Source organism: Suricata suricatta, chromosome 15 (genome assembly GCF_006229205.1).
Source record: "Suricata suricatta isolate VVHF042 chromosome 15, meerkat_22Aug2017_6uvM2_HiC, whole genome shotgun sequence".
NCBI classification, from domain to species: Eukaryota; Metazoa; Chordata; class Mammalia; order Carnivora; family Herpestidae; genus Suricata; species Suricata suricatta.
The window spans coordinates 15594319-15614011 of NC_043714.1; the positions used below are offsets into that span (position 1 = coordinate 15594319).

The window sequence follows — 19693 nt, forward strand, 5'->3', positions numbered from 1 at the left end:
CTCTTTATCACATTTCGTTTTGTACTGTGGTTCTGTATTTGCATGTCTTATTTCTGCTGTTAGACTGAGTTCCTTGAGGACAGTAATCTGTGTCTTGTTTGTCTTTCAATCCACAGATCTGAACACAAAAGGGACACAATAAACACTCAATGAAAATTTTTTAAAAGAATGAATTCCTCTAATAACGATAGGGTTGGCTCACTGTACGTTATTAGTTTGTTTCTTTCTTAGATTGAAGAGTCTTTTACAGTAGAAACTTTATCTTTCCTAGAAAATAACTCACATATTGTGTTCAGACCTCCATTATCCATGTAATGATAAACAGTTAACTGTCAGGTGAACTGAATTAAATCAATAAGGAAGTCACCAATTCCTTTCTTTACTGTAGTTGCACAATAGGTATTGAAAGGAATAACAAAATTCCTAAGATCCCTGAAATGTTTATGAATACATGTAACTCATCATTAGTTAATAGAGCTTATTAGATTCTAAATAAGCTTTCAGTGCACACAGCAATAAGACTACATAACCAGTCACACTGGCCTACTAATTAGTGGTAATAAAGTGCACACTGGGGATATGCTGACAAGATGTGTTCAATGTTTGAATATGTTTAAATCAAGGAGAAATAAGCCTACATGTTAATCACATATAAACAGATATTATTTCTTTTTCATTTTTGATCTGATTTTTAATTTTTAAATAACTATATTGATGGAAGTTTCACAAAATCCTGGCAAATATCAGAATTGTTATTTGTGACTCAAGAGCAGACCAAGAATATCAGAAATGACCAGGGAAACTATCATTTAAAAAAATCAACTTGGAGGAGCAGGCGGTAAATGCAAAGAGGTGTTGTACGTATTTCAGACCAGATAAAACCCAGGTGTGGAAGCAGGGCTCTATTTTCACTTCAGTTGGCAACAGCTCATCTCTCATCTCTGTTCTCTGCTTTATGGAAAAATGAGACAATGGGTCTGTTACCCTACATGCCAGTTACTACCTCATTACTGATTATTGTTGCAAACTAAATGTATATTTTAAAAGATTGCCAAATTTTCTTTGTATTTTTAGCATGTATGAGGGTGGCTATAGGGATGCAGGATGAAGGAGGAGGGTAGAGAGGAAGAAGAGCAGTGCAGAAGAAAAGTGAATTTACTAGAATTTTATTCACAACTTATAAAAAAGTGGATTTTTTTCATAGATACTTTTATGGTGAAAAGGACTGAGGGACTGAAATCAGTTTTTAAATTGGAATTTTTCCCAGACCACAATTTTCACAAAGATGAAAAATTTAATGTGAGGCAAATTATTTTAGTGAAGCCAAGGAAATGATTTATGAGACATGTTTTGTTTGTTTTCACTTAAGATAATATGATCACGCTACTTCTGGTGACTTGCTTCCTAAATTCTCCAGACAGAAATGGCATTTGTTATACAGTTAGACACTTGGGCTGCATTTCCCCCTGTCCTGGAGAAACCCGTCACCACGTTCTTATTGAGTGCTCACAGAGGGCATGGCTCGGTGACTAGGCATGCATATTTGCATTTGTTGTTGACAACTGTCAGCTTCAACCTCCCTCTCCTCACAACTCTGTCTAAATGGGGTTTGTAATCCTTCTTCCCACCCACTCTCTTCACTCCCTGGGGCAGGAATGTTGGCTGCTGTTCTCTGTCACCTGTCAGAGTCCATCCTCCTGTCACTGGCTTATATGGACAAGTCAGCCCACTGTCACGTGACCCCCTGCTGCTAAAAACAGCTCCGGCACCCCCTCTCAACCTGGGCCTGAAACAATGTCTTCCACCGAAAAAAACATAAAGGACACTTGATCACCCAATCCTTGGAATTATTTCCAGGAAACACTTGCAGAAACCATTTGGAGCACACTTTCCCTGGCAGTGCACAAGGGACGGCCAGGAGATGAGCGCATCTTTGAATTATAAGTCTTTTTCCAAAGAGCAGCAGACCATGGATAACTTGGAGAAGCAACTCATCTGTCCTATCTGCTTAGAGATGTTCACGAAACCCGTGGTCATTCTCCCCTGTCAGCATAACCTGTGTAGGAAATGTGCCAGTGATATTTTCCAGGTAGGTTTGTTTGGAACTTAGGGGGTAAGAAAGAGTCTCTCTTCTTGGAATCAGGTCCTTAACTTATAAGTGAATTCTTTTAGAAAATGTTATAAGGCTACATTCATTTTCAAGAAAGCCATTTTTTTAATGATTTGCTTTGTGCTTTACTGTCTGCCTCCTCTTTACTCCCAAATCTAATTTTACTTAAATACTAAGGATCTTATTTGTTTAAAAAAAAAACCCTTCAAAACATTAAATCTGCTTCAAAATTGTAAATGAATTGCTGCCTAAGACATTAATGTTAGAGTTTCTGGCCAGACCTTTTGGTTATGAAAACATTGGATGGAAAGGTGCCTCATGCTGAAAATGGTAGACAGCAGTTGACTGTGGATAAAGTTCTGGCCCTGTATTTTAGGACCACTTGCTGCTAAGGCCCTAAGGGATTATCTTATGGCCAACTTAAAGTAGAAGTTGATCTTGTTTATAGTAACAGAGAGTGAAAAGAAGTCTCAGAAAAGCTACCTGTAGCATTACTTAATTCTGCTTTTCTTGCTTGGCAAGAACAGGCCTCTAACCCGTATTTGCCCACGAGAGGAGGCACCACCGTGGCATCAGGGGGCCGGTTTCGCTGCCCATCCTGTAGACACGAAGTGGTTCTGGACAGACATGGGATATACGGCCTTCAGAGGAACCTGCTGGTGGAAAATATCATTGACATCTACAAGCAGGAGTCCACCAGGTACTTCCTGTGTCATACCCATCTGAAGCTTGTTTTGTGTATTTGTTTGTTTGTTCTAACAGATCAATCTATCCAATGCTTGTCTGCCAATCGCAGACATTGTCTTATAGGAAAATGTTTTTCCAAGTGAGTCCCTACCAGTGTGAGAATCGCTCACGGAAAGAGCAGGGAGCTGGTGCCCAAGTCTTTGCGTCAATTTAAAAATGAAGTAATTCATTAACACTAACCCGTTCAGTAATGCTGAGAAAGGCATAATATGGCCCACTCCTCTCAGCCTTGTATTACATATGTTTTAGACATTTCTGCACTTCACAGGTCCTTTGTAGCTCCTGATTCTACATAGCAGAAAATTTACAGTACAAAACTTTAAGGAAAACTAACAGAAATGGCATTTTCCAAAATAGTCCAGTTCCTAGTTTAGACAGTCTCACCTTGAAGTTGTCTAGATGATCATAATAAAAAACAAATTTCTCTAACATAGTTATTCATTGTATGGATTCTGGGAAGTTGCAAAGCAATGCATCGCCCTGCCCTTCAGCAACTGAAAGTTTAGAGACATGGGAAGGGGTGGGGGAGAAGATGGCACTCGGGTTATGGTTCCTTACTCTCTCGATTGTATTTGCTGCATACGCTCAGCATCCACCTGTTGCGTGATTGATACTGAGTATATGCGTCCATTCATTAAAAAAAAAAAAAGACTTCTTCCTCATCGAATCACATTGGCTATAGAGTTCCCTTCCTAGAGACAACACTGCAGGAGTTCATTCCTAGAAGGCATGGTATGAAGAGCCCTTTTTCAATTGTACACAGGTCAGTCCAGTCCACAAAGCTTGATAGCAATACTGAGACCATCTGGGAATGAACTCATTGTGATTCTTATTAGGAGACATGTATTTATGGAACATCTGCAGGACTCTAAGAGCCTTGCACTCTTAGAAGGAAAGCTGTTCCATAAATCTAACATATAATTATTATAATCATTATGGCTTTTAGTTTCTGCTTAAGATTCAAGCTAAATTAGATAGTGCCAGGATCTAGATGGAATTGGGGAAGAAGAGTAATTACCAATGACATATTACAGAGATACAGAGTCAGCCATTTCCCTCCTTCCAAAGTCTCTGCAGAAGAAGGAAAATACCATTGCTGCTGCTGTGCTTCACAGATCTGATTTCATTCTTTTACAATACTTTAAGATGCAAATACACACATTGTCTCTTTAAAAAAGTCAATTATCAACCAATTATTAAGGGTGTTTATATAACAACTGATTCAGTGCCAAGTACAGTGTCTTGCATAGAATAGTTGCTTATTAAGTGCCAACTGATTAAGCAACACCAAAAAGCTTCTTAGATGTTCTATTTACTTCAATAATTTAGTTTTGTTACTTGCTACAGTGAGAGATTGAATCATGGGAAATAATAACAATGTTATGAAATCCAGAGAAGAAGAGAGGTTAAAACTTGTAGCATTAGCAAAACCAAAAGACACATCCTTAACTTTAAAGTCTATGTGTACATCTGCCAAAAAAGTGCCCAGGTGCACAAACTGTATAAAAGTAATGAACCAAATTTCCAACAATGAAGCTTATAGCTAGGTGCACTAGTGGTGTTTTTCTGATTATCAAGTTCTTCTTATGCTGTTGTTTCTTGAACTTGAGACTCACCTTGGGACATTTTTACTTGGTAGCAAAATTGCAAGTCGTACAGAGGGCTCAGGTACATGTTTGGGCATACACCCAGGTGCTCCCTGGAGGCTGGCAGGATTGCTAGCCCCGAAGCCTGAGCTTCAGAGTCCATTAGACAACTTTAGAATAACCTTGGATATTCAGAGTGGATGCACCCATTTCTGGCTCAGTCATTGGCATGGGGGCAGAAAGGAGAGGGGGTTGGTCAACTCTGACCTCCCACAGATAGACCAGACATTGTAGATCTTGACAAAACCTGGCCTTATCTAGTGTGACTGCCTGGTACTGCACTAGCCACAGTTTAGAGAGGTGAAATGGAAAGGAATTTATTTCATTAATATGAATCACAAAAATCATAATAATTAACTTTATAATAAGTAAAACTAATGTGTCAACCACTGTTTAGGGTGCTTTACACGTGAATCGTGCTGTAATTCTTTAAACTGCACAACAATCCTGTTGATATTGTGATTATTATTTTTACCTTATTAAAAACTTTGAATATTTTACTCAAACTAACTCATATACATGATTTAAACATTCAAATAGTACTAGGAAATCTCTAATAAGGCCCATGCTCCCACCCCACTCTCTCTCCACCTCCAATCTCACTCCCCAGAGCCAACCACTTTTAACTGTTTTAATTGTTTTTCTGTTATCGCCCTGTGATATCTGTATACTACTACTGTACTCTATATTTTGATTTTTCAATTTAGACATTCTCTATGGACTATTCGCTGCAGTCAGTCAGGACTTGCCCTCACGTGGTTGGGCTGCACCTACTTTTCCTCTTCCCTGAGTCGAATCCTTATTTCCTAGAGCCCGTGTCTTTCTCTTTATTGGTTTATTCCACTGTTTTTTTTGTGAAGCAGATCCTCAAGCAATCTTCCAAAATATGCAAAAAAGTGCTCCACTTTTCAGCCTCCCTCCCTCCTGTCCCCTGAAGTACCTGGCCTTCGTAATTCCAGAGCCTTTCCGGGGTCCGCAGCTCAAGGCAGCTTGCTCCTCTCAGCCTTCTCCCCTGCAGGTGCTTAGCAGAAAGAAGAGGCAACTCAAGTAGGTCACTTCCTTTCATCCAGATGTTCTCAATTTCCAACATGTGTTTGACATCTCTCATCTGCTGTCATCGCCCTCATTTTTTGTCCTTATTGATTTATACTAGAATGCAATTTTTAAAATTTCCTCACTCTCATTTTAGTGGGATTTCCACAGGAAACAAATAAAAAAGGCATATGTTCATTCTGCTGTATTTAATTAGAAGACCCGTAGGCCAATTTCCAGATATGAATAACAGCTGAGTCTCAAAGAGGTTAAGTAACGTGCCTGAGGTCACACAACCACCACATGGAGAAGATGAGCTGGTATTAAGCTTTGAGATAAGTTTGACTTTAAAGGTATCACCTGCAATGCCTCGCCAAGACCAGATGCCGACCCTTCAGGATTCCCCAGGATGGTCCCAGCAACCTGAGACCAGAGAAAGCAGGCTACAGACTCCTTGACTGGGTAGGGGCCATGGCTAGCATGTGGAGCTGAGCCCTGAGCCACAACTGTGAGCTCAGCCACCCTTACTTCATGAAAGTGCATTTACATCTTTATTCTACATGCCTGTTTGACCCAAGTCTGCTGTATGTTTTAAGTTGTCTAAAGGTTTCTATTATACACCCACTTACAAGTGGTGGACACCTCTGGGCCTGTGTTACCACCTAAACAAGAAAAACCTACTAAGGAATATGGGACATAGTTCTCAGTCTGTATTGTACTATGGAAAAATAATCACAACCAAAATCTAAACATACAGCCTTATGGCTATTGCCTCATATCCAGTGTTTGCAACACACACACACACACACACACACACACACACACACACACACACATATTGTATACATATATATATGTACTCACAGACCTGAGCTCTGGTCAGGGCTACTGACACCAAAAGAACATGGGACACAGGCTGCTGTCAGGAAATGCTTCAAGGAGGTGGGCCACAGAGGCATCACCTGTGCCACTTTCCAGTAAATATGCTCCAGACACATGCTTGACATGTATTATTATGAGGTGGAGATATATGGCGCAGAAGATAGAGGAGGTGGAAAAGCCTTTGACCAAGCAAAGAGCAAACCACTTCTAGTCTCTAGATAACCTCGAAAGGACATTGTCATTTACTAATGGAGTCCAGAATGCTGTCTAGTCTCTTACTTTGCCCCTCATGAGTGTCAAGTGACCCTGGGTTTTCCCCATATTTCACATGCCTTCCCCAGATGAATTAGAGCACCAGGAATACTGGCCAGTAGTCTGGCAAAGTCTCTTTCATTTCTCATTCATCGCATTGTTCTGGGCACTGGGAATCCAGAAAAAAAAAACAAAAAAAACAAAAAAAACAAGACAAACTTGCCCTCATGGAACTCACAGATTTGTAGAGGAAACAGACCTGGGCAGGAATGATACATTTCTTTGTTGCAGACTTTACTTTTGTCACTTGACTTCCAAGGTTAGGGCAGAATTTCAAGTCAGGAGGCCACAGACTTCGTGGAAACCGTATTGTTACAAAGTCCAGGTGACAATTCCTTTTAACAAAAATCTCAAAGCTGGAAGCCCATACAATTCCCTCACCTGAGCCAGGTCTTCTCCTAACAGCTTAGTCTCCTTGACTTGACTCCTACCTGGTGATTTATAGATGTAAATCAATATATTTTCTGCCTTTCTCTGAGTTCTGGGGCCGCAGACATGTGGTACCACACATCAGTATCAATGGCTCTATTTTATTCACATTAGAAGTACATTTTACGTTGTGATTCAATGACCATTACATACATGGATGGATATAGATACATATCCATATCTTATGTACTTTGATACATGTACACACATATGCATGTACATACAAACACATATATTTATGTCCACCAGAAAAAAACGTTTCAGGTATCATTACTTTTTCTTACTACATGTAGCTCACGTATTTACTGTTCTATTTTATTATAATTTTAACAATGCTGGTCATGACCTCTAAATTGATTTCATGGCCCATGATAATCACTTTCACAGCCCATAAATACCTGCAGTTTTTTTAAAGTGGATCTTGATAACAACAGAAAAATTCAGTCCCAAATCTTTTAAATAACCATGCTTATAAATAACTACGTGTTTGGGAATATGAAGAAAGGTTTTGGATTTGTATTTACAATTTTCAGGTACCTCTGAAAACTATTAACAACCTCGGTCTTTAGATAGGATATATAAGAATTCCAGGTTTTTGCAGAAGCAGGCCACACCTCACCATATTCTCCAGAGGGGGTCTAGAGCACCACTGTTTGGCATAATTTTGATCTTGATCATAACACATGTCACGCTGATCGTTAGGAGAATATACAGGGCCCTACTACATGCTGTGCACTTGGGCCGCTCCCAAGTTCCCAAGTTGGTTCCACAACAAGTTATTCTTAAATAGTAATGACCTGTCACTCCCCTTTCATGCTTTCTATTCCTCATTGCTTGGTCTCACTAACACATACATATCCAAGGCTCCATTATTACCTGTTGCAGTTCCAAAAAGTTTTGGCTGGTACTGGGAAAACGAAAACTTGGGGATTATGTGTGAGATCCTTACTTCCAAGCCTACCATCATGTCCCAGAACAGCATTTTGGATTTTTCTTATTGTTTAAAGTGCTGTTCACAGTCACTGAGCACATACTACCCACTCTTAACCCCTGCCAAGTCCTCTCTCGAGAAGTTATTTACATTTAATTTTCTTCGTGACAGGAAGAGACCCAAAGAAATCAATGAAGGACACACTGACATGTTCCTTCTTTTACGCAGCTATTTCTACCAGCGCCTCGACTAATAATCAGAGGTTTGGATTCCTCCAGCCCACCTCTATCCTTCTTATGGTGGGAGAAGTGTGCTAGAAGCTGTAGAGTTTGGACAAAGGGCCTCTGCAAAGCCAGGGTAAACCTGAGATTCAGTTTATCAGCACATACTCCTTCTTTACCCATAATTGCAAAGTATCTCAAGAGACTTATAAGTATGTGGAGACAGTGTTGGAGCACACTTCTAACATAAAAGCCCAGTGTTCAACATCCAGGAATCTGACTAGCTGTGTTTTAATCAGTCAATAATTTGAAATCAGCCACGATGGGAACACTCAGCACAGAAATTGTCAAACACTACAGATCAGACTGTCCGTGGCCTATGCCCTACTCCAGGCTGGCTGTTAGAGATCTGTCAGCACACCACTGCTAAGCCTGAAGGGCAACAATTTGGAGGGCTCTGAGCACAAAAACAGGACCTTGGGAGTGTTCTGGAATGGCAATACTATTCCCCCATCTCTGCTCTGCTGCAATGGGAGTTGACACATTTATCTGCCCACCTCCTCCCAGACCAGAAAAGAAGTCTGACCAGCCCATGTGTGAGGAGCACGAAGAGGAACGCATCAATATCTACTGTCTGAACTGTGAAGTGCCCACCTGCTCTCTGTGCAAGGTCTTCGGGGCACACAAGGATTGCCAGGTGGCTCCCCTAACTCACGTGTTCCAGAGGCAGAAGGTAACAGAGCCTCTTCTCCTCTTCTCCAGCTCCTTCCACATTTTTGTGTGATTGGCTCCCTTTGCTAAAGGGGACCGCCCAAGCCACGAAGCCCTGAGCCTGGGCGGCTCAGAGGGTGGAGTAGGAACAGAGCGGTGCTGGTGCAGACGTGGCCACATGCTAGATCCCCCGGAGAGTAAGGGGACTGCAGGAGAGGGAAGGGGTGCCGAGGCTCAGGAAGGTGCACAGAGGGCAAGGATCCCTGTTGCTTGTGCATCTGGGAGGTTGCTGAAGACAAGCAATGTGTTGGGGCCTGGTCAGAGCTGTTTGAAGTTCAGACTATAGATAAGAAAAGGATAACTTTTCACTCCAGACACAGGAATTTTTCTTCACTCACTAACAAAAGCTTCCGCGTCCCACACCCCTCCCAGGCCTTCTCTCCCCCACTCCTACTGTATCAGCCTTCAAGTCCAGGTTAAACTGGCCTCCTAGGCTTTCAACCTAGGCCGGTTGCTGAAAGGCCTCCTCTCAGTTTGGCACATGTCCCCGCCCCCTGCCAGGGCCTCAGCCTCCTCACCCTGACCGACCACAGCAGCTTATCACTAACCTGCCAACCAGGTTTCACCCATTGGCAAGTAGCAACTTGCCCATTTGATGCAAATAAACATGCAGTTTTGTGCTCAAATAGATGGAGCCACTTCCCACACCTAGGATTTGAGGAGCTCCATATCTCAGCTCCTTTCTGTGAAGAATCATAGATCCTACATTTGGTCAGAGTTTTATTGTGAGCGTCAGAGTTGGAATCGAATGTGAAAGCCAACTTTTGGGCAACACCACTCATGACCAGTGAGTACTAACTGCCAAAAAAGCAAGGTTTAGCAAGACATCTGTAACATTTATTTATTTTTCAATCCATTTATGATTTATTTCCCCTTTTGTTCAATATCCACCCATCCTCCTCAACTCATGGTGTGTTAGAACTGAATGGTACTTGTTTCACATGATTTCCCTCAGAGCCCTAGGAACTCACGGGGGATGGACAGGACAGACTGGCAGGACTTCTGCCCACTCCTGTGTGGACAGAGCAGCCTCACTGTTATCTACTGGGATTCCATATGAGCTTCCTTTTACTGAAGAAAGGGTTCAGAAGCTTTAAGATGTTTCACAAGCACGGTTCTGGTCCAACCTTCTCACTTTATATCCAAGAAGTTTAGGGTCCACCTTGATTACACATTTGCCCAACATCATAAAGAAGTTAAAGGCAGAGTTGGATCAAGCAGGTAGGTCTTCTAAGTCCCCACTCAGTGCTCCCTGGTGCTCTATAGCCAGTCTTGGAAAGTGGAGAGGAATTTCAAGTTGAAAATCCTCCCCTAGAACCAGTCAAATGTTAGAGTTTCAAGTTTGTACTCACTTAGTCTAGTATGTATATATTTGTGCACCTGGCATATAGAAGGTGCATATTAGTTGAGTAAGTGAATAAATGAATACTTACTATTTTCATTTCCCTAGTAAAATTGATCCTGAGCTATACTAGGAAAAGAATTCATTTTGGGTCCCTGAAGTCACATATTGGACTCCATTGAATTTATAAACAACATTTACAATTACTTAGCTTGAATATGCTATTCTCTATAATCTATAATTCAGTGTTTATGATGTTTTTAGCAGGGTCAGGTCACCATCTCCATTAAGAATTTGGTGAAAACTATGAAACTTCTTCCTAGACAAATACATTTATATGTACATTCAGACAGAATTTTATTACAAGACCAGGAAGCTTCCAGGCCTTCTATGCTTCATGGTTACTCCTAAAAGGTTTAGCGGATGCTGGGTTAGGAATTCATGAGTATAATACTACGGTTTATCTACAATCAGTGCTTACTAGAAAACTCCTGAAAGCTTGCATCCCTCCTTTCTCTTCTTAGTCTGAGCTCAGTGATGGCATTGCTGTCCTTGTGGGAAGCAATGATCGCGTCCAGGGAGTAATCAGCCAGCTGGAGGACACCTGTAAAACTATTGAGGTAAGTTAAGCAACTGCAGCTGAATATAAACCAAGCCTAAACTCCTGGGGGGGTTGTGGCTGCCTCACCACCACACAATCTTTCCTTATAGAGTGACCTCCTTCCTCATATGTCTCTAAAACATTCTCCTCCTGACTCAGGAAGACAAGGGACCTCGGGAGTCAACAAGGCAGATCTTACCACATTTACTCGGGTGGCTGTTACATTTGTGGTTCTTTGTTGGCCAACCCATTCTGAAAGATTAGCTGGAAGAAAGATCAACTCCTGGCAATGAAAATGAGTGTTGTCCACCATTATAGCACTATTTCTTTGTGGAAATCCAAACTGTCTCAAGAAATGCTAGTTAGTGCTTTGGAAAATCAGGTTCAGGTTTGAGCTGCATATCTGCACTCTGACAGCGAGTTCACAAAGGGGATAGCAGGAGGAGGAAGATGTGTTTGTGGTTACAGAATGATTCAGTCATGGAGCTCATTGAGACCAGAGCTCTGGCTCATTCATATCTGCCCTCTGCCTGGCCCAGGGCCTGGCACATAATAAACACTTGATACAAACTTGGTGAACAAATGCATAAATGGCTGGCTGTTTAGCTCACACTGAAGCTTGACATATAAGAAATACTGCGAATCCACCCTTCCTCAAGATCAAGTATGAACTGTGTAATTGCTGAAGACAAAAAGCTGAAGCCTAAAGAGGTTTAGCTATGTGGCGGATACCTTTTCAAGAATTGAAGATTCACAGACTAGTTAAGCCAGGCTGCATAAAGGGCAAGTGCAAGACAGGTAGGTTGAGAGCAGGTCTCTGGGTCTGTAACCTGGAGCCATTTATTGTTCCCTGTTTTAAGTTTTGGGTTGTTGGTTTTTGCGGTTGGACCTCAGATGCAGTGTCGAGGCACTGGGCTGCTCACTCTGGAGTATATCGTCTGTACTGCTGTGGGCACGGCCCCTCTTGTTATCTCCTTTCTCTCTTTAACTCCCACGTCCCCTCTTGTTTTCCTCTCTGTACATAAGCAGTCTAGCATGTTTGGTGTTCTGTTTACCGACACTCTTATAAAATCTTGACTGCTTTATATGCACATCTTTTACTTTTATAAATGGTATGGTGCTAGATGTCTCATTCTGCTTTTTTGAAACTATGCATTATGTGTTAAGATCCATTCTCATGTACATTCAATCCCTCATTTTTCTCCTCTGTAAAAATGGGACATAGTACCCACTTTATAGAGTTACTGTGAGAAATTAAGCATAAGCAAAATGCTTAGCATAGTGCCTAGTGTATGGTGAGTGCCTGATAAATACCCTGTTTTTGTTATTTTATCATTAGAAAGGCAAATTCTATCAGGGGCCCAAGACTGGTTCTTGGATGATGACCTCAAGACATTGGCCATAACCATCTCATTTTAGAAATATACATCATTAAAATCAATGTCCTTTCTTCCCCATACTCATAGTCCTGAAAGGATCATGATAAATCTGGGATCCACTTATAGAAGGGAAGTTTTCTTTTGGTGAAGAGCCCAAAGAGATTACAAAATGGACAACATAAACTCTTTTAGTTTTACTTGCCAAATACCACTTAATCAGTAAGCCATGAATCAGCACTCCGGTGTGGTGCCATGTTGAGTCCCGGGTGTATAAATAGGAGTGTATTGCTTGCGGGTAAGTGAGGTAATCTCTATACTCATCTCTGGTCAGGCCTTCATCAGAGATCTCTGCAGCCATGGAGGCTGCAGGACACAAATGGGAGAAAAGCTCTGGGGGTCACATTTGGCCTTGAGCAAATAAATGCAAACAACCAAGGGCCAGCTTCCGGGGACACTGAACGGGTGAGAGATTTGACAACCGGTTTTCTTCCCAGAGGCCAGTTGGGCGCGACAGAGAGCAGCTGTTTTTTCTTTCTCTGAGAACAGGACGAGAAGGAGCAGGTTTGAAATTAAGTCAGCAGAAGGGATTTAGTGCAGATATCAGGAGGAACTGCCTGGCAGTGAAGTTTAGGATTATTACTCCTATGATTACTGATAAAAGCACTCATCAAACATGACACACTTTTATAAGTACTTTCACAGGTTACTAGACAAGTGTAATTGTTCCCTGTAGAGTTTTCAGATGAAGGTGTAAATTGGCAGGGGTCTTAAAAGTAGCCATCACTTTTACCTATTTATTTCACTTCTGAGATTTTACTTTAAGGAAATAAAACAGTATAGAATGTATATATTCATAAATAACCCCCAAATATATTTATATGGGAGGAAACTCCAGAAACCAAAATGTTAGGAGTAGTGAACAGTGGGACTACTGTCTTCCTTATATATTCCTGTATTTCACATTTTTCTAAAGTGACCCAGACATTTTTTAATAATCAGTAAGATAAATATAGAATGAATGTTACTCAGATAAGCACAGTTCTTTTGGATCAGTTTAGGCGGCTTATCTGGAGATGGAGGTATTGGCTCAGAGCCTCATGGAGGTTTTTATGAACCTCTGATTTCATGAATCATATTTGCTGCAAATATCCTCCATTTGAAGATGACAGAGAACAGAGACACTGCCACAAATGGCCGCCTGGTGCACTTGTAGTCACTGAGGTGGTCTCCCACAGAGCCAGGGCCGTATCAGTGGGCAAAACACCAGAGGCTCACTTCGTGAGCACCAGCCTACAAGGCCGCATGTAGGGCATGAAGCACACCAGGTTCTTGGCTTAGAGTGAAATGATCCTACCTTGCAGAGCTGGTGAATTCTGTACGAGAGTTCAGGTCACAGAGCTCCTGTGTCTCCCATTCTCACTGGGGTGGTTGTTTTCCTTCCTGCCTTTGCTCGCCACCTGCCTGGAAACATTTTCTGGGAAGCCATTGGTGGCTCCTGGCCAGGGGGTGGGGAGCTGTTGTTAAAGAAGTCACTGTTCTGATTGGTGAAGAACCCCTTAGGGATGGGAAATGAAATAGTCCCTGGGTGGGCACTATCCTTCCCCAATTACCTTGCCTCTTCCCACTTGGGGCCCAGACACCTGCCCTTTGGTAAGAGTGCCCATCCCTTGTATGTGTCTAATTTTGTCCTTGATCATCTAATGTCTTGCAAGGCTGGGCTGGTCAGACACCTGGCCCAGGACCAGCCCTGGAGAGCTGCCGAGCTTAGGCTAAATCACACTGTGGATTCCTTATTATCCTTTAAAAATAATGTATTCTTTCTCTCCCTCTTTCTCTGTCGCTCCCCAGCTGACGCATGTGTGCTCGCTCTTTCTCTCTTTCTCTCAAAATAAATAACATTTTAAAATTAAAATTAAAAGGGGACACCTAGGTGGCTCAGTTGGTTAAGTGTCCAATTCTTGATTTCATCTCAGGTCACGATCTCCCAGTTTGTGGGAAGGAGCCTCACATCCAGCTCTGTGCGAACTTTGCAGAGTCTGCTTGGAATTCTCCCTCTCTGCTCCTCCCCTGCTCACTCTCTCTCTCTCTCTGTCAAAATAAATAAACATTAAAACATTTTTTAAATAATGTATGCAATTGATGTGAGTTTACAATGAGTATGTGAGCGGCTTTGAAAAGGGCTGTAGTCACAAAAGGACAATCTGATCTGTGTCAAAAGGAGGAGTGGCATTTTTTCCTCTTTGCTGTGGATATGACAGTGGGTAAAGAAGCCTTCAGTCTTTTTTACCAGCCCTGGCTGAATGTGGCTCCACCTGAGATGTTCCCAGAGCTCTAGACTGCAGGTTGTTGGAGGGCCTTCTAGGCTGTTCTAGATAAGCCCAGCATGGTAGGAGCTACACTTGCCTTCCCAGGCCAGGAAATGTTCTGGGATAGGCTGGGTCTCAGAAAGAGGACAGCTGGTTGGAGTGGACAAGTGCACTGCCTTGGGAGCTCTCTGCTTCCAGAATACTGTCTGGCTTTCCTTCCTCATCCCTAGAAATCATAACCTCTGTCTCTATCTTACAGTCTTTACAAAGAGCTCTTATCCTATATCACTGGATACCCAAGAGAGTAGGCTATTAATTCTGGTTCTCCTGAGGCTGGCAGACAAGAGGCCTAGAAATAATCCTGTTTTGAATGGATGCATGTCTAAAGGAAACAGCTACAAGTTGAATAATAACTATTTGATCTTGGGCATTTCCCTTACCTGAAAAATGAGAACTTTAATAAGATCCTCCAATGATTTTGCAATGAGAACAAATCTATTGTATTCCCCAAACAATAATTTTACCCGAATAGCTTTGGGGACACTCTCCATGAAGTTACAAATATGAAGTATAAATATCGTAAGAATTACTATCATAAGCATGCCAGAATTTTTAAGGCAACATTTCACAGGCAATAGAACATATGCCTAAAAGTTTGACTTTTAGTTGCCACTTAACTATATGAGCTTAGAAGTTACTTAAGCCCTTTGTCCCTCAACCTCACTGGTGCAGCGGGGTTAATACTACATCTTCACAGTGTTACTGTGATGACTAAGCTGGGTAAGAGGAGCATGCCAGGAGCTCAGTGTTACCTCATATCATTCTCATAGCTTGGAAAGACCACACTTATTGTAATGATGCTAATAATCATTTGAACCACTGGAACGTCTGGAGCATCTTTTAAATGGTATCAGAAAAAGACTCTTGAGATCTTGAGCAATTACGATGCAGGGCTAAGCAACCCCCTTCAGATGGAAAAACTGAACATGAATGGCAGAAGGTATTATCCCTATTCTTTATCTAAGATATGAGTTATTGCAAAATATGGGCAACTAAGGGAGGCTAAGGCTTTTCTGGGAGACGAGTTGACTCTCTGCTATATACGGAAGCAAATTAAACAACTTCTCAGCTTGCCATGGTCCTGTGGCTTTCACTGAACCAGAGGACTCAAGTCAGTATGGCTCTCTGGGCTCTCTGCTTTAGGGAGTTTGCTTAGGGAACATTTAAATGATCTAGACAAAACCCCAGGAATAAGCTTTAGAGATCCCACAGATTAGAACATAATTGTTCTTTTAACGTGAAGTGGGTGGCAACATGATGTGGTAGAAAACAGCATGAGTTTGGGAGTCTGGAGATTCATGGCTGCTGGGTAGAGTTACTTGGCTGAGCACTGCACATGGGCACCCCACTGACGGGAGAGGAGCTGGACTCCAGTTCATGTGCCTGTAAGAAATACGTTATCCTCACCCTCGTTTGTCTGCTCCGTTTCTTGTATAGCCTGGCAGAGACCTGCCTTCAAATCTTAGTCTGCACTCGTGGGACTTCTCCCAAGTGCTAGAGATTGGGGCTTTACCAGCAAAGGGCTGACCGATTTCCTCAGGAGAATCTTTCTACCTTAATACATTTCTCTCTTTAGTATTATTAACCTGCATTTCCCCCTTCTTTTGGGAGTCATGGGGAAAGGAAACCTTATTTGGGTCAATGAAGGGAATTCTGAAGTACTGTATTTCAAATGAAGCTGAGTGGGCACTTCCAGACCCAGAGCTACAGCCCCAAACGAGAGCGTGCGGGTGAGCGGTGGAGGAATGCAGCGGGTAGTGCATGGGCCATGGGCCTGGGAGAGCCGCAGTTGCTCAGTGACAGATGGCGGGGCTAAGAGCTTGTCTTCAGCTCTATTTTGGTCACAGAGTCATGTTCCTTACATGGTAAGAGCAGCAGTTACAATTGTCTTAGGTTTTCCTGTCATAGCCTTAGCACATTCCCAAGCTGGGACTGACATTGCAGGGCCAGGGCACATAATTTATGTCTTAATGCTCTAGATAACCACTCTGAAACCAGTCAGAAGTAGGAAGAGGCATTTTATAGCCTGATGACACTGAACTATCTCCACATTTACCTCAAGCCCTAGAGTCTTGGAACTGTAGAGTCAAAAGGGACCTTGGCAATCATCCAGTTCCATTCCTTATTGTACAGATAATAAAACTATCCTGAGGTTAAATGGCTTCCCTAAGGTTGCACAGCTATTTTTTGCTGTTTTTTTTGAGGACTAAATGAAGCAGAGACCAGGAGTATCTATTTATATCTATTTTCTGGGAACATAGAAACTTTTGAGGACTGAGTATCCCTAGATACAAGTCATATTTCATTAATTCTCTCAATCATTCAGACCGTATTTGTCATGTGTGCATTATACGCCATATTCTGCCCACATAATACTGGAAAATAGTGATGAACTAAACAGAAAAGGTTCCTGCTCTCAGGAGGGTTTTATTTTAGTAGAGGAGTTAGACAATGAAACAAATAAATAACAAGATCATCTCAGAGAGTAATACGTGCCTGGGGAGAAAATGAGCCACTGAAAATCTAGCCATTAAAAACAACAGAATGACGGTACTTTGCTTGTCTGGCTATGTACTCTTTGGTATAAGATAGTCTATTGTTGATTTTTTTCCATGGAAAGCTTTTCTTTGCAATTGCATATCTTATATCTTATTACCATTAAAATACAAAGAAGGCTAAAAATTAGACTCTGTCATTTTTAACATTTCTATGAAAGCAACAGCTAAACAGGGGGTTTTAGATAAATATTAAAGATTACCTACTCACATCGAAGTAAATGACCAAATGATTACATGATTTTTTTTCTTTATAGCTGGATATTATGACACTGGCTAGAAACAGATATTCCACCTGTCATCAATTTACTATTTTAATATGGGCAGCATAGTTTTCCCTTTATAAAATCACCCTTTTTGGGGTATATTTCATCCATACTGGGTTCACCTGAGAGACGGGATAGATTTTATTTTCATTCAGGGATCATAGACAACTTTTATTTTGTTCTTCTATGAAGCCAATACATATACCTGTCCTGGCAGACCAAGAGGTAGGTCAGGTTGCAGCTGGAGGCTATGCATCAGAATATGCTTGGAGGTCAATGCCTAGGGCATTCAGGACGGAAGTTACTTCAACTACAAACATGCTCACACAGGTATGCATGCATGCACTGGTGTGTGCGTACACACACACACACACACACACACACAGGACATAGGAACCACAGATATCAAGAAGAAGAAAATATTTGAAATATTTGAAAATATAAACTTGAAAGTTTAAAAAGTATATATTTTGATTCAAATACGATCCAGAGACATGGCGGGAAGAGGAAGGTACAAAGCCAATACTTTTTACTGAAGCCTTTTTTTTAACCCAGGTTTTTTACTGAAATAAGTAATATAGAACATTAAAAGCAAAAAGAAATCTTTGAAGTGAGGAAGTTTCTGTGGAGAAGGGATAAAGACAGTTGCTATCACGCTTTTGCAGGTAACAGTCATCCTTTAAAGTATGCTCCCTGCAGACATTTTGATAATGCATAAGTCCACATTTTTCCCATTCCATTTTTCAGGTTACTGGGAAAGTCACTGTTGAAAGCATTTCGGGTCCTTATTTACAAAGGCACAGTAGGTACTGAAATTCAGAGTAATCACTATCACTAGTGAGCTGCCCTCTAAGAGCGTATTTTTCTTTCACAGAATATACTTGCTCCATAATTAACTTCGGAGGGGGAGTTGATAAGCTGAGGTGTTTGTTTTTAACTGACCTTCACAGCACTTTGAAGGTCTTGTAGTTCAGAAAGATGGAAGGGTGCCCACCTTAGTCTTCATGTATTGCTTCTACCTCAGAGAGTAAGGAAAAAATAGAAGAATTTTAATTTCAGAGAGTATTTCTCATTTGAATCTGACATTAGGTTAACCTGAACATCCCAAGTTCATTGCTAGAAGTCTGTAAAGTACTAGTTTCATAATTCCAAGAAATAATGATACTTTTTCTATTTCAGAAACCTGTCTGGCTTACCATATTTTGCACAGAATTATACTAAAGGCACATTAAGCAAGAAAAAAAGTAAAGTTTTTTAAAATGAGAGATTAGAAAATATAATAATTTTTCTACCCTTCTCATGAACACTGGAAAACTATGGCAGGTTTTTAGAACTTCTAATGCCTGGTACATAATAATTAGTGAATTTTGCTGAATGAATGTAATTCTGAAACAACTGGAGTTTTCTTATCTTTAAAAACCCACTTACTGCAGAGTAGGTTTGTTAAAAGACATATATTCAGTTCACAGTACTTCACATAAAATTTTTTTAAAGTTACTTTCAAGTATTTCACAGCAAGGTATGGTAGGAGTAGCAATGCCCCAGGAGTTCAGAGCCCATGGCTATAGGCTAGGCACCAACAATAAATGGCAGAATGCCTTGAGAAAGTGATTTAACTCGGCTGGGTTTCAGCTTCCACATGAGTGAAATGATTGGTTTGGAGCAGGTTACTTCTGATATTCCATGCAACTTCAAAATTCCACAGTTAAATAATTCAAATTAAGGAACTTTGGATCTAAATTTAATAAGCACCTATATGTGTCAGGTAATATTATAAATGTTTTATACAGTATGTAGTCATATCATCATCACCATCATCGTCATCATCAGGCATATGCCATGCATAGGATAGAATTTCCGATACTGTAAATAAATAAATAATAGTTGCTATTAAAATGATAGTAATTTTATTAAAATTCAATAGAGTACAAATTATTAGAAAATCAGAATGGAAATAAAATAATACTTGGAATTGAAAATAATGTATAAATAAAGTGGCTATTTCTCTTAAACCATTAAAGCAAACACTAGCCATGACACATGACATCAGTCTCATAAGTAATTTGGCTTAGAAGAAAACTTGAGAAACAGACATTCTGCCAG

The 19693-nt window shown here is 41.0% G+C and overlaps 1 protein-coding gene across 5 annotated transcripts in view; it reads left to right on the forward strand.

Moving 5' to 3' along the window:
- The first annotated feature begins 1777 nt into the window (after positions 1-1777).
- TRIM55 (tripartite motif containing 55) overlaps positions 1778-19693 on the forward strand; it is a 43105-nt gene continuing 25189 nt past the window's right edge. For all 5 annotated transcript variants that reach the window (XM_029923896.1, XM_029923895.1, XM_029923899.1 and 2 more), the window contains exons 1-4: positions 1778-2089; positions 2638-2810; positions 8878-9043; positions 10948-11043. In XM_029923896.1, the coding sequence (XP_029779756.1) occupies positions 1922-2089; positions 2638-2810; positions 8878-9043; positions 10948-11043 (603 nt within the window). In that variant the 5' untranslated portion in view covers positions 1778-1921. The remainder of the gene's footprint in view (positions 2090-2637; positions 2811-8877; positions 9044-10947; positions 11044-19693) is intronic.